Source organism: Manis pentadactyla, chromosome 2 (genome assembly GCF_030020395.1).
Source record: "Manis pentadactyla isolate mManPen7 chromosome 2, mManPen7.hap1, whole genome shotgun sequence".
Classification (NCBI taxonomy): Eukaryota; Metazoa; Chordata; class Mammalia; order Pholidota; family Manidae; genus Manis; species Manis pentadactyla.
The window spans coordinates 158,239,580-158,256,241 of record NC_080020.1 but is presented as its reverse complement, the minus strand read 5'-3'; the positions used below and the strand labels follow the sequence as shown (position 1 = coordinate 158,256,241).

Below are 16,662 nucleotides of genomic sequence, written 5' to 3'. Positions count from 1 at the left end.
AGCTGACAGACTGACTGCCCAGGGCCCACATTCTTTGGAGAAGGGGTGGTGGCACCTAGGACAGGACTCAGTAGGAGAGAGCAGGCAGGGACTTGCAAGAGGTGGCTCATGCGATCAACCCCAGCAGCAATGGGGTGCCACCCACCCTGGCCTGGTGACACACTGTGAGCAAGAGCACAGGGGCCTGCTCCAGAGGCTCGTGAAGCTGGCTGTCGGCAAAGAGCAGACAGGAGACCTTTTCAGAGAAGAAATGGGGAAATGTATGGCAGAAAATGCTTTAGTGGGACTGGAACTGGTGAGAGACATAAGAGTCAGGGGACAGGAAAGACCTTAATGAGGAAAGGATGGACCAACTTTCCCTCATAAGGGTGAGGCTGACGTGTTCAAGGGGCAGACGGGGTGTGTGAGCACAAGGGAGAAAGCTGAGGGGTGAGAGCTGAGGCTGGGGAGGGCCAGAGGGGCCCCGGTGTGGGCTGTGGGGGGCCTTGGGGAAGCACCCCGCATAAACTGACCCATGACATTGCAGTGAGGCGTGCTGAGGGCATGAATTCTACCCCAAACCCAGAGAAATGGGGGAGCCTTTCCCCTAAAGAAGGACCCCAAGAGTTGCCGGGAAATCCAATCCAGGCAGGCCTCCCTGCACACTAGGTGAGACCTCAACCTGAGAGAGTTCTTGACTCTGATCGAGCAGGTCGAGCAGGTACAGGCAAAGAGCAGTTTAATAAAGCACACACTCAAGGAGGGAGTGCAGGTGAGCTCCAGAAGTGAGCAGCCCAGTAGTTTAGTGAAGTAAAGTACATACGCAAAGCCAGCCCCAGCCTTTCTCAGAGCCCCTCATCGAAAGTGAAGAGACACTCACCCAGACACCTCTCCTGACACTCATTCCTTAGCTCTGTCTGCAGTAAGCACCCCCTCCAACAAAGCCCCAATTTCCCAAAGCAGCTCCAGGTCAGCCTAGAGCTGTCTAGGTTCACAGAGAGCCAGACCATGTTTCTCTCTCTCCACTGGCCAGGCCATGTCTCCACATGTGGGTACACGAAAGGGCAGACAACTCTCCCTGGATAGCATTTCCCGTATTCTGTCTTAGGTTGCAGGCATTTGCAAAAACACCTTGAGGACAGCCACCGTGTCTTGTCTAGTTGTCCCCCTTCCTCTGCGTACACACACACATACACGCATGCACCTAGCACAGTGCCTGGCATGATGGATGCACGAATGAGTGGATGAACGAATAATAGAAGTTATTCCAAAAGCTACTTCCCCTGACATGCCATCACCTCTGACTTCATCTTTCTGGAGATCCTACATTCTTAGAGGGATTAGGAAAGCCTGTGGGGTGCAGTTCAAAATTCCCTTTGGTGAAAGATGGGAGCGTCTCTCCAGAAATTTACCTCCCAGGCATTTATGGTGCAACATGGGGCAAGAGAACACCACCTCTTCCTGGTACTAGTGGCAGCTTCTGTCACCTCCCTGTCCCAGAAAACTTCATAAAGGGCTCCGAATTTCCCAGACCAGCAGGACACAGCTCTGACTGAAGGCAGGGCAGCAAGGTGTCCACTGTGCTTTATGGCATGGGATGCACTTCTCCAAGAGAACAACACCCCAGCCAGGCCCGGAACTACCACCCCAGTCTGGGAGTCTTTGAGGGCTACCTGCTACCTTCGTTATCCCCCAGCCTGCTTGCCAAGGAGCTCATTCTGAGCTAGACATTGTGTTTCTGGTAAGTCTCTATTTTTAATCCAAACATATTCTTCTCTAAGGAAAGGCTTCTGTGCCAGAGGAAGCTAGGTCAAGCTGGAAGCCGAGAGGAAAGCAGCATGATTGCTCCTGGCCGTCACTCATTTAGGATGCTGTCATGTGCCAGGCACGGAGACTAAAACCGTAATCCAAGCCCTGCCACAGGTACATTAACCATAAGGCACCCAAGCACATAATGCACAGTGAGGGCGGCTGGCACAGCCCATAGAGGAGGAGTACCCACCCCTGGCTTGGTAAGGGGCTGGTCATGGCGGAGGTACCGTGTGAGCTGAGTCTTGAAGGACTATGTGTTGGCCAAACTACAAAGAGAAGGAGGTTTCAGGCAGAAAGAATAGACTGCACAAGAAACACAGAGGCTAGAAGAATATTGCATCCAAGCAACTGTGAATGCTTTGGAAGGGCTCAAGTGGGGAGGGGCAGGAAGTAGAGGATTCCATGGTGACAGGCTCAGGAGCCTGGACTCACCCCCAAAGGGGATGAGGGGCCAGTGATGGGACTTGAGCAAGGGCTTGAGGTCACTCATTTGTCTTCTGAAGAGATCTCTGTGTCTCATGTGTGGGGAGTGGATGGATGGAGTTTCCATGGCAGCAAACCCATAAGGAGATGATGTAAATGGGGAGAAGGGCGAGGCCTTGAGCTACAAGGATGTCTGAGGACAAGAAGTCTCCCGATTGCAGGTGTCAGGAAACATGCAAAGAAGGCTTGTTCAAAGGGCTGATGGTAGGTGATGGATGAGGGGTGGCTGAGTCCAGTGACTGAGATATTTTCTACTCAAATGGCTTATCCAGTGGGACAGACAGTGGGGCAGGGGAAGTGGGAGTGGGCTTAGCCTTTTTACTTGAAATACTTCTGTATTACTGAAACTTTGAAAATGAGTATGCATGTTAACAAAAAGCCTAGGGATATTTTTTAAATCACTACTAATTCTAACACATAAATTTCTGCTGATGCACAGCATCAGTGGACTTTGGTAGATCATTTCTGAGGCTAGCACACCAAACATCACTCCTTGTGAAAACCTATTTTGAAAAACGGGTCCTGGGTGATAGCCTCCAAGATTTGTTATTAACTGTTGGAAGACTTCCCAACCCTCTGATGTCAGGGAGAGAAAGGAGCTCCAAGTCAGAGGTGAATTCTGGAGTATTTATCTGCTGCATTGACGTTTGGGCAGAATTTTTATAACATCTTAACACAATCAGACTTCCTCATTCCACATTGCTCAGTAACAAAGGGAGATCAAACTCCTAGAATCTGGGTCCTGGACTTGACCCTCGCACCCAACAAATCCTTGAGGCCTCGCCAAGAACTTCCTCTCCCAGAAGATAAAAACTCAATTCCAGCCAACAAGGAGGAAGTGATTGAAGAAGTGAAATTAACTGGGTCCTGGAAGGAAATGGCCAAATCACCTTTGATTGTGTAATAACCAGTGACTAGAATGTGTAGATCCAACAGACAGTTTAGGATTGTTTTGTCAGAGATTTTGGGAAAGAAGTTTATTTTAGCATCATAGAAAAGCATGATTTCAGGAGCAGAAACCCGGAAGAGACTTTCTGACAGGCTGTAACAAAGTCTGAGTCAAAAAGGCAAAGGTGAAGGAAATTGAACAATAGAACTGCCAGGAGCAGGTAAGAAATGAAGAAGAATAAAGAAGAAACTCAGAAGAGGGAAGAGAGAGAACTAAAACCCCAGTTAGGGAAGTCCCAGTGCTACCCTGAGAGAGGGAGTAAAAAGAGAATTCAGACAGAATGTCACAGCCAGGTGGGAAAAAGAGTCAGGACATGGAACAGAGTTTACCCTAATCCAGAGAGGACAATGTGGAAACACTTAGGGGCAGTTTGCCGAGATGCACCAAGGTGCCGAGCCAATGTCGCTTAGAATAGAATCAGATGGTTGAGATGGGATCCACAGACGGGCACTGTGGGCAGCATGAGGTGGGGGCTGTAAATGTAACAATAAAAGAGAACAAAAAAGGATCTGGTTTGGGTTGGATTACCTCATGTTTGAGCCCTGGCTCCAACATTTGCTTGTGGTGTGCTCTTAGATAAGTTCCTTCTGTTGGCCTCAGTTCCCCATAGATGAACTAGGTCAATGCCATCAAGTTTATCATGAAGACTAAAGAAGATCATGAGAGTCTGGCACTTAGTAAGTGATCAGAAAAAGACAACTGTTTTTCTTTAAGTGTCATTTCTAAATTTGTATCCCAGACAATGGTATGGCAGAGGCCTACATCCTACAGCCTGCGGGGCAAATCCATTGAAGCCCATCCATTATGTATTAGCTATGTCTGCTTTCTGATAACAAAGACAGAGTTGACTAGTTGTAACAGTAGTTGCATTAGCCCAGAAAGCCTAAAATAGCTCCTATTAGGCCCTTTATGAATAATGCTTCCAGCCCCCTGGTCTGAGTGACAGCAGGACACTGTGTTTATGGCCAACTTTCTTATACACACTTTATCTAAGAAAAGATACAAGGTAGGAAAGGTCTGGTGTCCACATCACCCATCCAGGGGCTTTTACTGGTGGATTCAAAGGCCGGACACGTTTTCACTGGCTTCTCAAAGGGAGAATAGCACTCACCCTACAGGGATAAGCCCCTGGGGACTGTGCTCCGATAGGCCCAGCTGCCTGCTCATGTATCTGAGCCTCCTGGTTCCAGACGCGGCAGGGAGAGCGGGCGCCCCTGGCACCCACCTGTCCCTTCTCTGACCACCTGGTTCTGGGGTGCAGGGGAGACAGGCCCTGTGGAGATGGTGCTGTAAGGGGAAGAACAGAGATCTAGGAGCTAGAAATCGGACTCCCAATCCCAAATCCTTGAAGCAGAAAGAGAAAAAGAGGGGAATCCGTGGAGAGGGTGTGGCTACATGGGACATTATTTTTATTTTTAGATACCAGAAAGACCCTTGGAAATGGAGGAAGGAAAATGCCAGTATCTTAACAACAATGCTAGGAAATGAATGCCAAAGATGAAGTGGGATTTGGGGGAAATGGTGGGAACAGCCATGGCTTAATTCTGTTCTGAACAAGACAGTGAACAGGAAAGCATAGCCCACTGCAGACAGCAGACATTCCTACATTTACACATGATGATGTAAGAACTAACCCATAATTACTTTGCTTGTTGTCTTGTTCAAAATGACTGAAGACACACTGGGTGAGGCCAACTTTGATGAGACAGGCTAGAAGCCCAGACCAAGCATAAGATGGTACGAAGGCACTTGCTGCTCTGAATAAATGCCAGTTGCCTGTCTTAGAGGAATGACCTGCCAGGGTAGAGGGCAACTTGCAGCTGAGAAGAGTTTGAGTGACTCAAGAGCTGAAGAATTCCCCAAAAGCTAGAGCTCCCCACGACATCCTGTTGGCACTGCCAACTCCCCACTTCCACTTGTTCTCCTTTTTTGGGTCTGCATTGCCATCCACATCATCACCACTCTTCCAGGCCCTCCCACAGTGCAACAAGCACACTTGGTGAACAAGCACACTGGGCTATTTCTGTAGTGATATGTTTCCTGCTCACTGGGGACCGGAAGGAAGGCCTGAGTGCTCTCCTCAGAGAGACAGGGTTGGATACATGCATTGTGCAATGTGCCTACTTGACACAATAAGAGGTTTCACTTCCTGAGATAGACAGGATGCTGGCAGGTTTTGAGGCACACTACAGGACAAGGATAATACACAGCAGAGCTGTAGAGACTATTACGTCAAGGGGCATTGCCCCATCGCTCCAAAATTTCCCTCAAGCAGCAGAAAGGTGATTCAGTACTCAGTGGTCCTATAAGATCTTTCTATGTTGACATATAGTAACCTCACTAGAGGCAGTGAGGATCTAATAATATGCATAACTGTTGAACACTGTGTTGTACATTTGAAGGCAATATAAGATTGTATATTGATGATACTTCAATCAAAAAAAGAAAAAAAGGAAGGAAGGAAGGAAGAAAGGAAGGGAGGGAGGAAGAAAAAGAGAGAGAAAGGAGGAAGGGAATGGATTAGCTCAGAAATGATGCTTGAGTTGCTGGCATACTTCCCTTCCTATCACCGGCTTTCATTCTCCTTCACTCAGCTTCTAATCACATTGACGAACCAAGGGCATCTCTGTGTTCTCTGTCAGGAGAGCCCACAGAGCCGCTGGATCACCAGGTCCTGCTGACCCCAGAATAAAGACTCCATAGAAGGTGGTAGTTCCTCAATGCAGCTTGGGGACCAGTGATTAATTTGCATCATGGATCCTGTAAAGGCAAAACATAGTAGTCCTGGACAGGGCCTCTGGGGTGTCTGTAGAACCAGACACCCAATTTTGTGAGGGCTTAGAGTTGGGAACTGACTCTTGTTTACCAAATTTACAAGAAATTGATGTACTGAATAACATGCAGCTTTTAGATTCCCTGTGAAACATATGACTCACCAAAAGTTGAATTCCTGTGTCTGCCTTCCTGATAGCCAGGAACTGGAACCCAAATTAAGAATCAGAAGGCTGCTTGGTGAACAAGAACACTAGGCTATCCTTGCCCCACAGTGCAGTCTATTTTCCTCTTCTCATAGATGTCAGATACATGGACAGTACCCAAGAAACACAGTACCTGGCTAATGCTTATTTGAGTAAAAACACTATCAAATTCCTTATACCCATTCAGGCAGCAAACTTTTACTACAGAAAGGTGCATGCCAGACACTATGTTAGACCCAGCTCTGAAAGAGTTTACAGCCTCCTAACGGAACCAGATAAGTGAGCAAGGTTTTGATTTAATGCTATAATAAAGATGTGCCAAAGAGGGTAGGAAGGCCACATCCCTAGACTCCATGCACCATCTATGACCTGCTCAGTCACTAATTCTACAGATGTGAGAGCTGCCCTAGGGGAGTACCCTGGGCAGGCACTCTGCTTGTCTCTGAGTTAAACAAATACTGATGCATTTTTCTATACACGAACAACAAAGTATCTAAAAGAGAAAAAAGAAAAGAATACTATTCACATAGCTTCAAAAGCAATAAAATGCTTAGGAATAAATTTAACCGAGGGTGAAAGATCTGTACACTGAAAACTATCATACACTAATGAAAGAATTTGAAGAAGACACAAATGAATGGAAAGATAGAAAATATCCATACTACCTCAAGACATCTGTAGATTCAATGCAACCCCTATTAAAATTCCAAGGGCATATTTCACAAAATAGAGAAACACAATCCTAAAACATGTATAGAACAACAAAAGACCCTGAACATCTAAAGCAATCTTGAGAAAGAACAAAGCCAGAGGCCTCTCACTTCCTCATTTCAAACTAAACAACAAAGCTATAGCAACCAAAGCAGTGTGGTACTGCCATTAAAAACAGACATACAGACCAATGGAACAGAATTAAGAGACACAAAGTAAACCCCTGAATATATGATCAACTGATACTGGACAAGAAAGCCAAGAATACTCAAGGAGGAAAAGGTAATCTTTCCAATATATGCTGTTGGGGAAACTGGATATTCACATGCAAAAGACTAGAATTGTACCCCTATCTCACACCACTCATAAAAATTAACTCAAAATGCATTAAAGACTTACATGTAAGACCTGAAACTTTAAAGCTCCTGAAATTAAAGAAGAAAACAGAGGGGAAAAGCTCCTTGACATGGGTCTTGTCAATGATTTTTTTGGATATGACACCAAAAGCACAAGCAACAAAAGCAAAAATAAACAAGTGGGACAACAGAAAAAAAAAACTTCTGCACAGCAAAGAAAACTATCAACAAAATGAAATGGAGTGGGAGAAAACATTGGCAAACATATTTAATCTAAGGGGTTGATATCCAAAATATATAAAGAACTAATACAACTCAACAGCAAACAACAAATAATCCAACTTAAAAATGGACAGAGGACCTGAACAGATATCATGTGTGTATGTGTGTAAAGGAATTTATTCTACCATAACAAAGAAGGAAATCCTGCCATTTGTATCCACTTACAAGGACCTGGAGGGCATTATATCATTATATTAAGTGAAATAAGTCAGAAAGATAAACACAATGTTTTATAAACTCACCTAGATGTGGGATCTTAAAAAGAAAAAAAGCCAAATTCAAAGAATGATGGATACCAAGGTCTGGGTATTAGGGGAAATGGGGAGATGTTGGTCAAAGGGCACAAACTTCCACTTATAAGGCAAGTAATTTTAATACTGACATCATCCTGGGGGTCTAATGCACAGCATAGGGGCTATCATTAATGGTACTGTATAATATACTTGGAAGTTGCTAAGAGAGTAGACCTAAATGTTTCCACCCACCCCCCAAAAAATATAGATAGAATAATGTGAGGTAATGGATATGTTAGCCAACTTTATTGTGGTAATTATTGTGCAGTACATATGTACATCAAATCCTAATGTTGTACACATTAAACTTATATGTGAATTATATCTCAATAAACCTGGAGGGAAAAAAAGTCTAATAATTCTTGGAGATACTAAGGGATATAGTCTCAGCTAGATGTACTTATAAAAACAATATTTCACTTTTCAGAGTTAACAGAAAAATTATTTGAGTCAGAAAACATCTCACATTTTACAAAGGAGTTGTAATCCTGAAATATGACTTACACACAATCTTTCCAAATACATTCTCAATCCAGGTTTCTTTCACTGTTCATCAAATATTGATATGGATTCCATGTGCAGTTGGCTAGGGTACCAGCACCTGGTCTAAAAGGGTTGAACAAGCTTGTCTCCCAAGGTTCCCCAGGCCCACCAGGAGCCTGCACTCTCACACTACCGCAATTCCTCTGCCCCATCCTAGGGAGGTCAAGGGTCTCCCCAGGGCTCCTGTATTTGACTCTGAGCTCCCAACATAGAGAACAGCACCTTCAATCCATCCTGGGAGAGTTACTTTCTCTACATTACACCCATTAATCCATCTCCAAGTGCGAAGTCTCTTAAACATAGGTACAGGAACGATGGAGCGACCCCAAACCTGTGTGTGCGTATCAGTGTGTCCTCCACTTTGTCCCAGAGATCCTAAATTAAACCATTCTTCTAATCCAGGAAAATCCCATATTTTAATACTGACATCATCTGCATAACAGTTGTCAGATAACGCACATTTCTCTGATGACACGTTTGCAGAAATGTGTCATAGCTGGCTGCCCCTCACTGTCCCAAGGACTGGAGAATTATTTCACTCAACCTTCTCCCAGAAGTTCCCATCAATCCTCTTTATGTTTTCCTTTTTAACTTGGTTGTGAAATAACTAGCCAGTTGGGGAAATTTCTCAGCTCCCTACTTCTGCTTTTTAAGGCCATAAAAGAGCAAGAGAGGAATTGGCAGCAGTAACCTCTTCGAGGCACAGCAGACCCCTCCAGGATTCTGTTCTCTCCAGCCAGTCTTTATCGCTCAGGTACAACTCTAACCTTTCCTTATAACTAAGTCCTAAGGGAGTCTCTCTGTCTTTCTCTTTCTTGCTCTCTTCCTGTCTGCCTGAAGGATGGGCTTTCTGCAAAAATGCCAAATGTACTCTTACGCTATGCTTTGGGAAATATGGTGGGAACGAATACCGCATCTCTAGCAGCTGACAACTGAGTGATCAATATTAAAGCTGCTCCAAAAGATCTCCTAACAAATGCACTCCTGATTTGGGTGGGTTAGCAAATGTTTTCCTCTGGACGCAAAGGAAGGCTCTTCCATGCATTCACTTATTCGTTCAAAGATTGTTTCTTTGCATGCCTACCACATCCTAGGTGACGAGGGAGGCTCACACGTGAAGGCAGCCCTCGTGGGCATGGGCACGGCGAGTGGTCACCCATTTTCTGTTCTTTACACAGGTTTCTGTGGGAGCCATGGCAGCAGTACCTGAACTGGCCAGGGAACAGATGGAGTACTACAGGTCAGTGGGAGACAGAGCAGCGATGTGAGCAGAGTTGTCTGTGCTTGCAGATCAGGTTTGCCCCCTATATTGCCTCTTTCTGTGGCAACCAGAGTTCCAAGTTAACCTAGCTTAGAGATGATTTCCCACCCCAAATCCAGCCTTGGTACCCATAGGCCATCCAGATGCTGTTGCTGCAGGGGCTCCTTGCCTATGGCAACAGGTAGAAAAGATTCCATGTGGCCAATACAGGGGACCCCTCACCAGGTTTGGCTTGAGTGAGAGGGAAAACTCAGACTTTAACCAGGCTGGAGGTTAGGTCTCAGGGGACACCAGGGGTATCAAGCCCTGCCTCCTATGCAGTTCCATGCATATCACAGAACTGCCAGCTCCTGGCAGCTTTAAGAGACTTGCTGTTTGCAGTTTCTTCTTAATAGTGAATGCTATCTACAGGGAAGGAAAAATGAACTTGTCTAGGAGACATAACTGAGCAATCTCTCTGTTTTTATTACAGTGATGAGAATGACCTGCTCTTTGAGGTCGATGGCCCCAGACAGATGAAGGTGAGATCATGGGGGGCTCTGACATGGGAAAGACTTGGGAGAAGGGTTCCGGGCCATGTTGTTCCTGCGGCATCTTGTGGTGGACTGACTTCCGCCTCTCCTAGTGAGGCAACTGCCAGCTGCTCTGCATGCTGACCCCGCCCTGATGCAGTTCCCTCTCAGCTGGAGCCCCTGCTCTGGGCAGGAACGCCTCAGACACTGGGCTTCCCCTGTGCTGTCAGAGGCCTCTTTAACTGTCCTTCCAGCTTTTAGACCATTATCATGCCTCAGGGCAACTTCAGCTAAGCCTTAATACAGTTATACAATTTCTCTGGATAATGGGAAAGTGGGAACATACTTCACAAGGAGTAACCAAACCACTTGTAATGTATTTGCTGAATGCTTATGAGACATTGCTCTGCCAAAAAAAAGAGAAAAGAACAGAAAGAAAGAAAACGAACTTGCACAGAATAACTAAAAACTTGTGGAATGAGCATAGATGTATAGAAAATATCATGATTATCATTCCCATGAGAAATTAAATGCTAAGTGCTAGAGCATTAGAGATGCAAAGACATATAAAGTGTAAGAAAGTATATGGTTCAGTGGAAAGTATAGAGAAAAGGTAAACAAGAGTTTGCTTATTTATCTTTCATCTAACATAGGTTTTTTCTCCTAAAAGAATACCATAGAGGGCATCAGAAAGCCCACATTGTGGTTTTGGGTCTGCCTCTAACTTGCCACATGCCCTTGAGTAAACCACTCCACCTCTCTGCAGTTGAGACAGATGAGAGTTCATCCCTGGACGCTGGGTTATCTCTAAGGCCCCTTCCACCTCTTTGGCGGCCAAGCGGGAGTTCTCTGGTTCACCTGCCTTCACATGCTCACGTCCTGCGTCTCTCCACAGTGCTGCTTCCAAGACGTGGACCTTGCCTGTCTGGGCAACGAGGGAATCCAGCTGCAAATCTCCCACCAGCTCTTCAACAAGAGTTTCCGGCAGGTGGTGTCCGTCATCGTGGCTGTGGAGAAGATGCGGAAGATGCCAATTCCCTGCTCACAGGTCTTCCAGGATGATGACCTGAGGAGCCTCTTTTCCTTCATCTTTCAAGAAGGTACTAGATGAGCTAAGCACAGACAGATCTTTGGTCATTTCCTTCTCAGAGTCCATAACTCAACCCTCAGCCTAACTCCCAGAGGGCACAGCGATGAGAGAAAAACAGAGAAGCCTAGGAACTAAATGAGTCATCTCTTTAGCTGAAACTGCTCTTATAATAAGACCTTGATAACTGCTTACATTTGCAAACCACTCAGCCACTCTCAGAGCATTTTCCTTACATTGTCTACTGCCTCCCATTGTCCCTGTGGGGCCATGTTACTGCCATTGCCAGTTTATGCAGCAGCTCTATTGCTAGTCCACAGCAAGCAACAGAGCTGAAGCCTGAACCCATGTCTTACGGAGCCAGGTCCAGGGCTCTTTTCCACCCCAACTTCTTTCCCCCAATGCAATACTCAAACTTCGGCTGTGCATGCTCAGATGCCCTCCAAGAAACCAAACCCTGCTGTCTCCCATCAGGCCTGCCCTTCCAATTTTCTGCCTAATTAATATATGTGCTCCATATTTCAGAGCCTGTCTTCTGCACATGGGATGATGATTATGTGTGTGATGCGCCCCCACAATTCCTGAACTGCAAACTCCGAGATATAGACCAAAAGTGCCTAGTGCTGTCTGGCTCATATGAGCTGCAGGCGCTCCACCTCAATGGACAGGATGTGAACCGACAAGGTAACTGGGGACATCTTGACTCCTTTCCTGGCCTCCTGGCAGCTTGCTGATTGTCCACATTTTCAACAAAGCAGAGTATTGAGGCAAATTGTCAGCCTAAGAGAAGACACAATGTAATAAAGAACATCAAAAACTTTGCTTGGGTCCTAGGAAGGACACCGCACTGATTCCCTTAACCCATTCATTTCTCCACAAGAGATGGGACTCTGAGACATCAGACCGCCCCAGCACACCCAGGCCCATTGTCCAGCCAAATCATTTAATGATGGTGTAACACCAGTGCTCCATTAGAAAGCAGTCATTAGACCTAACTGCCTGTGGGTTCTTTTTTCCTGCTGATGAGGTTGAAATAGAATGGGGAAGAGATAATGCGTCCGTTCTCATTCCCAATCCTGCCCCCCTGCCCTTAGTATGCTTCCTGCCCAATACCAGATGGTCCCTTGCAGGGAAATTTCACTGACAAGCAGGAACTGATACCGCTCCACTGTATCTGGAAAATGTTTCAAGTCTGGAGAGCCCATTAGCTGTGGGAATCTGCCTGGCACCTTGCCACTGTGGCAGAACCCTCTATGTCGGGGTGCAGCCAAGGGAGTGGCTGAAGGGAGCAGCCTTCTCTCTTCTAAGGCAGCTGACCTTGGAGTGAGGCATCACGGTGGAGGGGGGAGGGCTTTCCACTCCCAGCCAGGCCAGGATGATCCCGCTTTTCTAGAACTGGGTTGTCAGCATGACCTCGGGGGCCGCAAGTGAGACCAATGCAGATTAAATAAATGGCTCTCCTGGGAGCCGCATTTCTCAGCTAAACTTCTCTACTCTTGAGTCCTTACAACTGCTGCTCTGCACTCCTGAAACAGATTTGTGTCTGATTTCTTTCAGAAGCCCTGCTCTGCTGCTTCTTCCTTTTCACATTCATCAAATTGTTCTGCTCACACACAGCACGTCACCAGCCATGACAAGGTGGCTTCCTTCCCTCCTTCAGTTTTTAAAAATTAGACCCCCTAATTCCTCTTTGCTACTGTGAAGAGGTTCTGAGGAACCCCCAGACCTTCAACAGGGAAAACCTAAACCGACCACCTTACCCTGCTCTTCTCTGTGAGGAGCCAAGTTACCCTGCCTATTAGACCACAGCAACCCAGGGTGGGTTCCCAAAGAGGATGCCCAGTTATGCGATTCCTGGGCACAGAGTCCAGTTGGGCCTGCACGACTGTGTGTCCCTGACTGCGAGGCCCTCTCCTTTCTCCAGTGGTGTTCTGCATGAGCTTTGTGCAAGCAGACGAAAATAACGACAAGATACCTGTGGCCTTGGGTCTCAAGGAGAAGAATCTGTACCTCTCCTGTGTGATGAAAGAAGGCAAGCCTACCCTGCAGCTGGAGGTGAGTGAGCACCAGGGCTGAAGGCCCTTCGCAGCCCCTCTCGGGCTCCTCTGAGCACCATCTGTTGCCTCTAAAACAGCCACCTTCTCCCACCACAGAAAACCTGGGAGCAGATCTACTTGACAATTTTGCATAAATGTAAATAAACATAATTGTTAAACCCATGTGGACTTTCATGTCCACCCCAGAAAATTAAATCATTCTGTGAATGTTATTACGTCCTGCCATTTTTACCGCCCAACAGATTATACTGTTATGGTTGTCCTATTTGATAAATGACCCTTTGGGAACTTAAGCAATTCAAGGGGCCTGTCACCTAGCATCATCTCCACTCCACCCCCAGATCATCCTCGTCCACAGCTTTCCCAGCAAAAGCTCCATTTCCAAGTTGAAGTCACTCAAGCCATGGCCTTCAGAAAAAGTATAGCAATAGTGCCTGGAGACTATGTACTCCGAGAAGCTTTAACCTAATGTTCACTTAAAAAAAAAAAATCCCACCTGTATTATGCTCCCCAGCATTGATACTAAGCTGCAGAAAAGAATAAAGGCTCCTCTAGTCACCACAGAAAGTTGGGGTCACTGAGATAACTCAGGAATCATGCTGCTGGCCCTGTGAGCTGCTCATCAGCTTCCCCTCCTGCCAAACCAAAGAACATCTTCAGCAGAGCACCTTAACCCTTCTCTCACAAAAACCCTTCTTTCTGTTTTGCTGCAGATGGTGGACCCCAAGAAGTACCCAAAGAGGAAGATGGAAAAGCGCTTTGTCTTCCACAAGACTGAAATCAAAAACAAGGTGGAATTTGAGTCAGCCCAGTACCCCCACTGGTACATCAGCACCTCCCAAGCAGAAGAAATGCCTGTCTTCCTAGGAAGCACCAGAGGCGGCCAGGATATAACTGACTTCACCATGGAAATCTCTCCCTAAAGAGGGCGGTGCCCATAGAGTCAACGTGTGCTGAATCACCCCAGGGCTGGCAGAAGGGCGGTGGAAGGGTTTGAACAAAGCTGCAGGCCGAACTTCACTGTAGTCTAGTCATGACCCTCTGCCTTCCCTGTATTAGTGCTACCGATACCTGCCCAGCCGGGAGGAGCCGCCCCCTCCTCCCAGAGCCAATCCCTGCGGAGCCGGGTCCCTCTTACCCCTCCCACTCCCTCAAAGCCAGCCTGGCGGAATCCTTGGTTCAAAGAGGCCTTCTCTTCTTTGTGCTCAGCTTCTGATGAGCGACCGCTTAACTATTTATTTATTTATTTATTTGATGGGTTAGTCTATTTAATTTAATTCAAGGCAGCCAAGAAGCAGCAGGTACCTGTGAAGGAACCCAGCCTTCAGGAGCTGTGGAACCGAGTCGCTATGGACTCCTGGGCCATCTTTCCATCAAGCTCCTTCACCACGGCTGAAAGTCTATGTGCTCAGAGGGCTTGAACAGAGGTATTTGTGAGTGAAGAAGTACGATCACACTGCTTCAATGATTCTGAAATAAACTTTACTGAAAAAAAATTGTTTTCTCGTGGTAATTGGCTTTTCTTGGATCTAATTCAGAACAGTAAAGTTAAATGGGGCTGTGAGAGCTCTCCTTTGGGAGCTAGAGGGCAGCCCTGTCCTCACCACGGAGTTCTGCAGAGTTTCTAGAACATTCCAACCAGCAGAGATGAGCTGCCTGCTCCTCCCCTTCATTTCTGCTTCTCAACAAGAGGATATGTGGTGCACGAGGTTCACCTGAAAAACAGGGAGTAAGGGTCGGTGCCGCCAATTTCTTATTCCTTTATTCAACAAACATGAAGCAAATGCTGTGTGCTAGCAGCTGGCTATTCAGAAACAAGAAAGTAAGGGTCCTAGTTAGATGAGACAGGCAGACATGCACAAGCAAAAATAAGGCAATGTGACCAGCAGGAGTAAAGTACAGCATGCGGGAGCAGCTGGGAGGAGAGGCCAGATCTGCTGAGCACAGGGGTCAGGGAAGTGACCGATGAGTCAGGCCTCAAGAGAGAGCAGGGGTTCCCCACAGAGAAAACAAAGGAAACGATGCTCTCAGCAGTGGGACCAGAGGGCATGAAGGCCTGGAGATACAAGAGTAAGTGATGTAAGCAGTTAACACTCAGCATTGCAGGAGCCACCAGGGGCAAAGTCGAAACATAAAATGACCCAAGGAAACATATTGGTAACTCGTATCTCAGACAAAGGGATCATTTTTTTAAGAATTAAAGAGCTTCCTCAAAACATTAGAAAAAACAAGAACAAAAATCCAGCAAACCAGCTACTAATATGATCTCCACAGCAAAGGAAATGCTATTAGATCTTGGGGTGAGTGAAAGATGCACTCTGCACTTTGAAATCCAGTGTTCTCCTATCAGACTATCAAAAGTTTTAGCGACATGCCACGTTGGGAAGACTGTGGGGAAACCCCCAGGCTTAGATGTTACAGGTGGGAATATAAATTGGAACCAATTTAATATGGACTCTTGTGCCATCTTTATATCAAGTTTTTTCACCAAGGCTGAAAATATATAAGTTCAGATTGTTTAAATAGGAATATTTATGAATGAGAAAGTATGATCACACATCTATTGAGGTTGATACAACTCCTATAGAGGAAAATTTGATAATAACTCTGAGAATCACACATGCAAATCCCCTTTGCAATTTCACTTTTGGGGATTTATCGTACAGATGGACGTATAGCCATATGAGATGACACATGATCAAGATTATTCATTGCACACCACTCATGACAGCAAAACACTGGAAATAACCTGTGTCTATCAACAGAAGACTGGATACATGACTTATGGGACATCCATACAATGAAATGCTATTCAGCTATGAAAAAGAATGAGAGCGTGTTCTGCAGCAATATGGAATCCTCTCCAAGTTATGCTGGTAACCGAAAAAGAGAAAGAGGCAGACAGTGTTTACAGAGTACTGACTTTTAGTAACAAAGGGCAGTGAAAGAAAAATAAGGCAATATTTTCCAATGTGCTTGTATTTGATTTTGAAAATTCTGGAAAAAACATAAGAAATTTTAAAAGCAGCTGTGAAGGGGTGGGAGATAAGATACAGGGGCACAGAGGTGGGAGCTGTACATTTCTCCAGATACTTTTTACACAGTTTGACTTTGGAATCATGTGAGTCTATCACCTACTCAGCAATAAAAAGGTAATAATTTCCTACAGGCTTTTTTGTCCAAAAGAAAAGCATAGGACTTATTTGGGGAAAAACAACTGCTGAAATGTGCCAGTCCTCAGTGGCTCACTTCCAATACCCTCTCTCACCCTCCACACGTCATCAAGCTGGGGCACAGGATATGGACAGAGACCCTACACCCCAGCAGAGCCCCATCCCCCAGCACCATCAGCTTCATAA

General features: G+C 46.0%; 1 protein-coding gene across 2 annotated transcripts; it reads left to right on the top strand.

Moving 5' to 3' along the window:
- Positions 1-1,512: 1,512 nt before the first annotated feature.
- IL1B (interleukin 1 beta) lies at positions 1,513-14,804 on the top strand. Of its 2 annotated transcripts, XM_057497010.1 has the most exons (8): positions 1,513-1,720; positions 9,041-9,140; positions 9,565-9,626; positions 10,120-10,168; positions 11,055-11,259; positions 11,772-11,930; positions 13,171-13,301; positions 14,017-14,804. In XM_057497010.1, the coding sequence occupies exons 3-8, from the start codon at positions 9,580-9,582 to the stop codon at positions 14,224-14,226; spliced, it is 801 nt and encodes a 266-aa protein (XP_057352993.1). In that variant the 5' UTR covers positions 1,513-1,720; positions 9,041-9,140; positions 9,565-9,579; the 3' UTR covers positions 14,227-14,804. The 2 variants fall into 2 exon arrangements, with proteins under 2 accessions (XP_057352993.1, XP_036786580.1); XM_036930685.2 differs by lacking the exon at positions 9,041-9,140.
- The last annotated feature ends 1,858 nt before the right edge of the window (positions 14,805-16,662 follow it).

Bases quoted from the DNA above. Each gene is read 5' to 3' on its own strand.
- IL1B (XM_036930685.2), top strand. From the start codon at position 9,580: ATGGCAGCAGTACCTGAACTGGCCAGGGAACAGATGGAGTACTACAG. The intron at 9,627-10,119 runs GTCAGTGGGAGA...TTTTTATTACAG, and splicing joins GAACAGATGGAGTACTACAG to TGATGAGAATGACCTGCTCT. The intron at 10,169-11,054 runs GTGAGATCATGG...GTCTCTCCACAG, and splicing joins ATGGCCCCAGACAGATGAAG to TGCTGCTTCCAAGACGTGGA.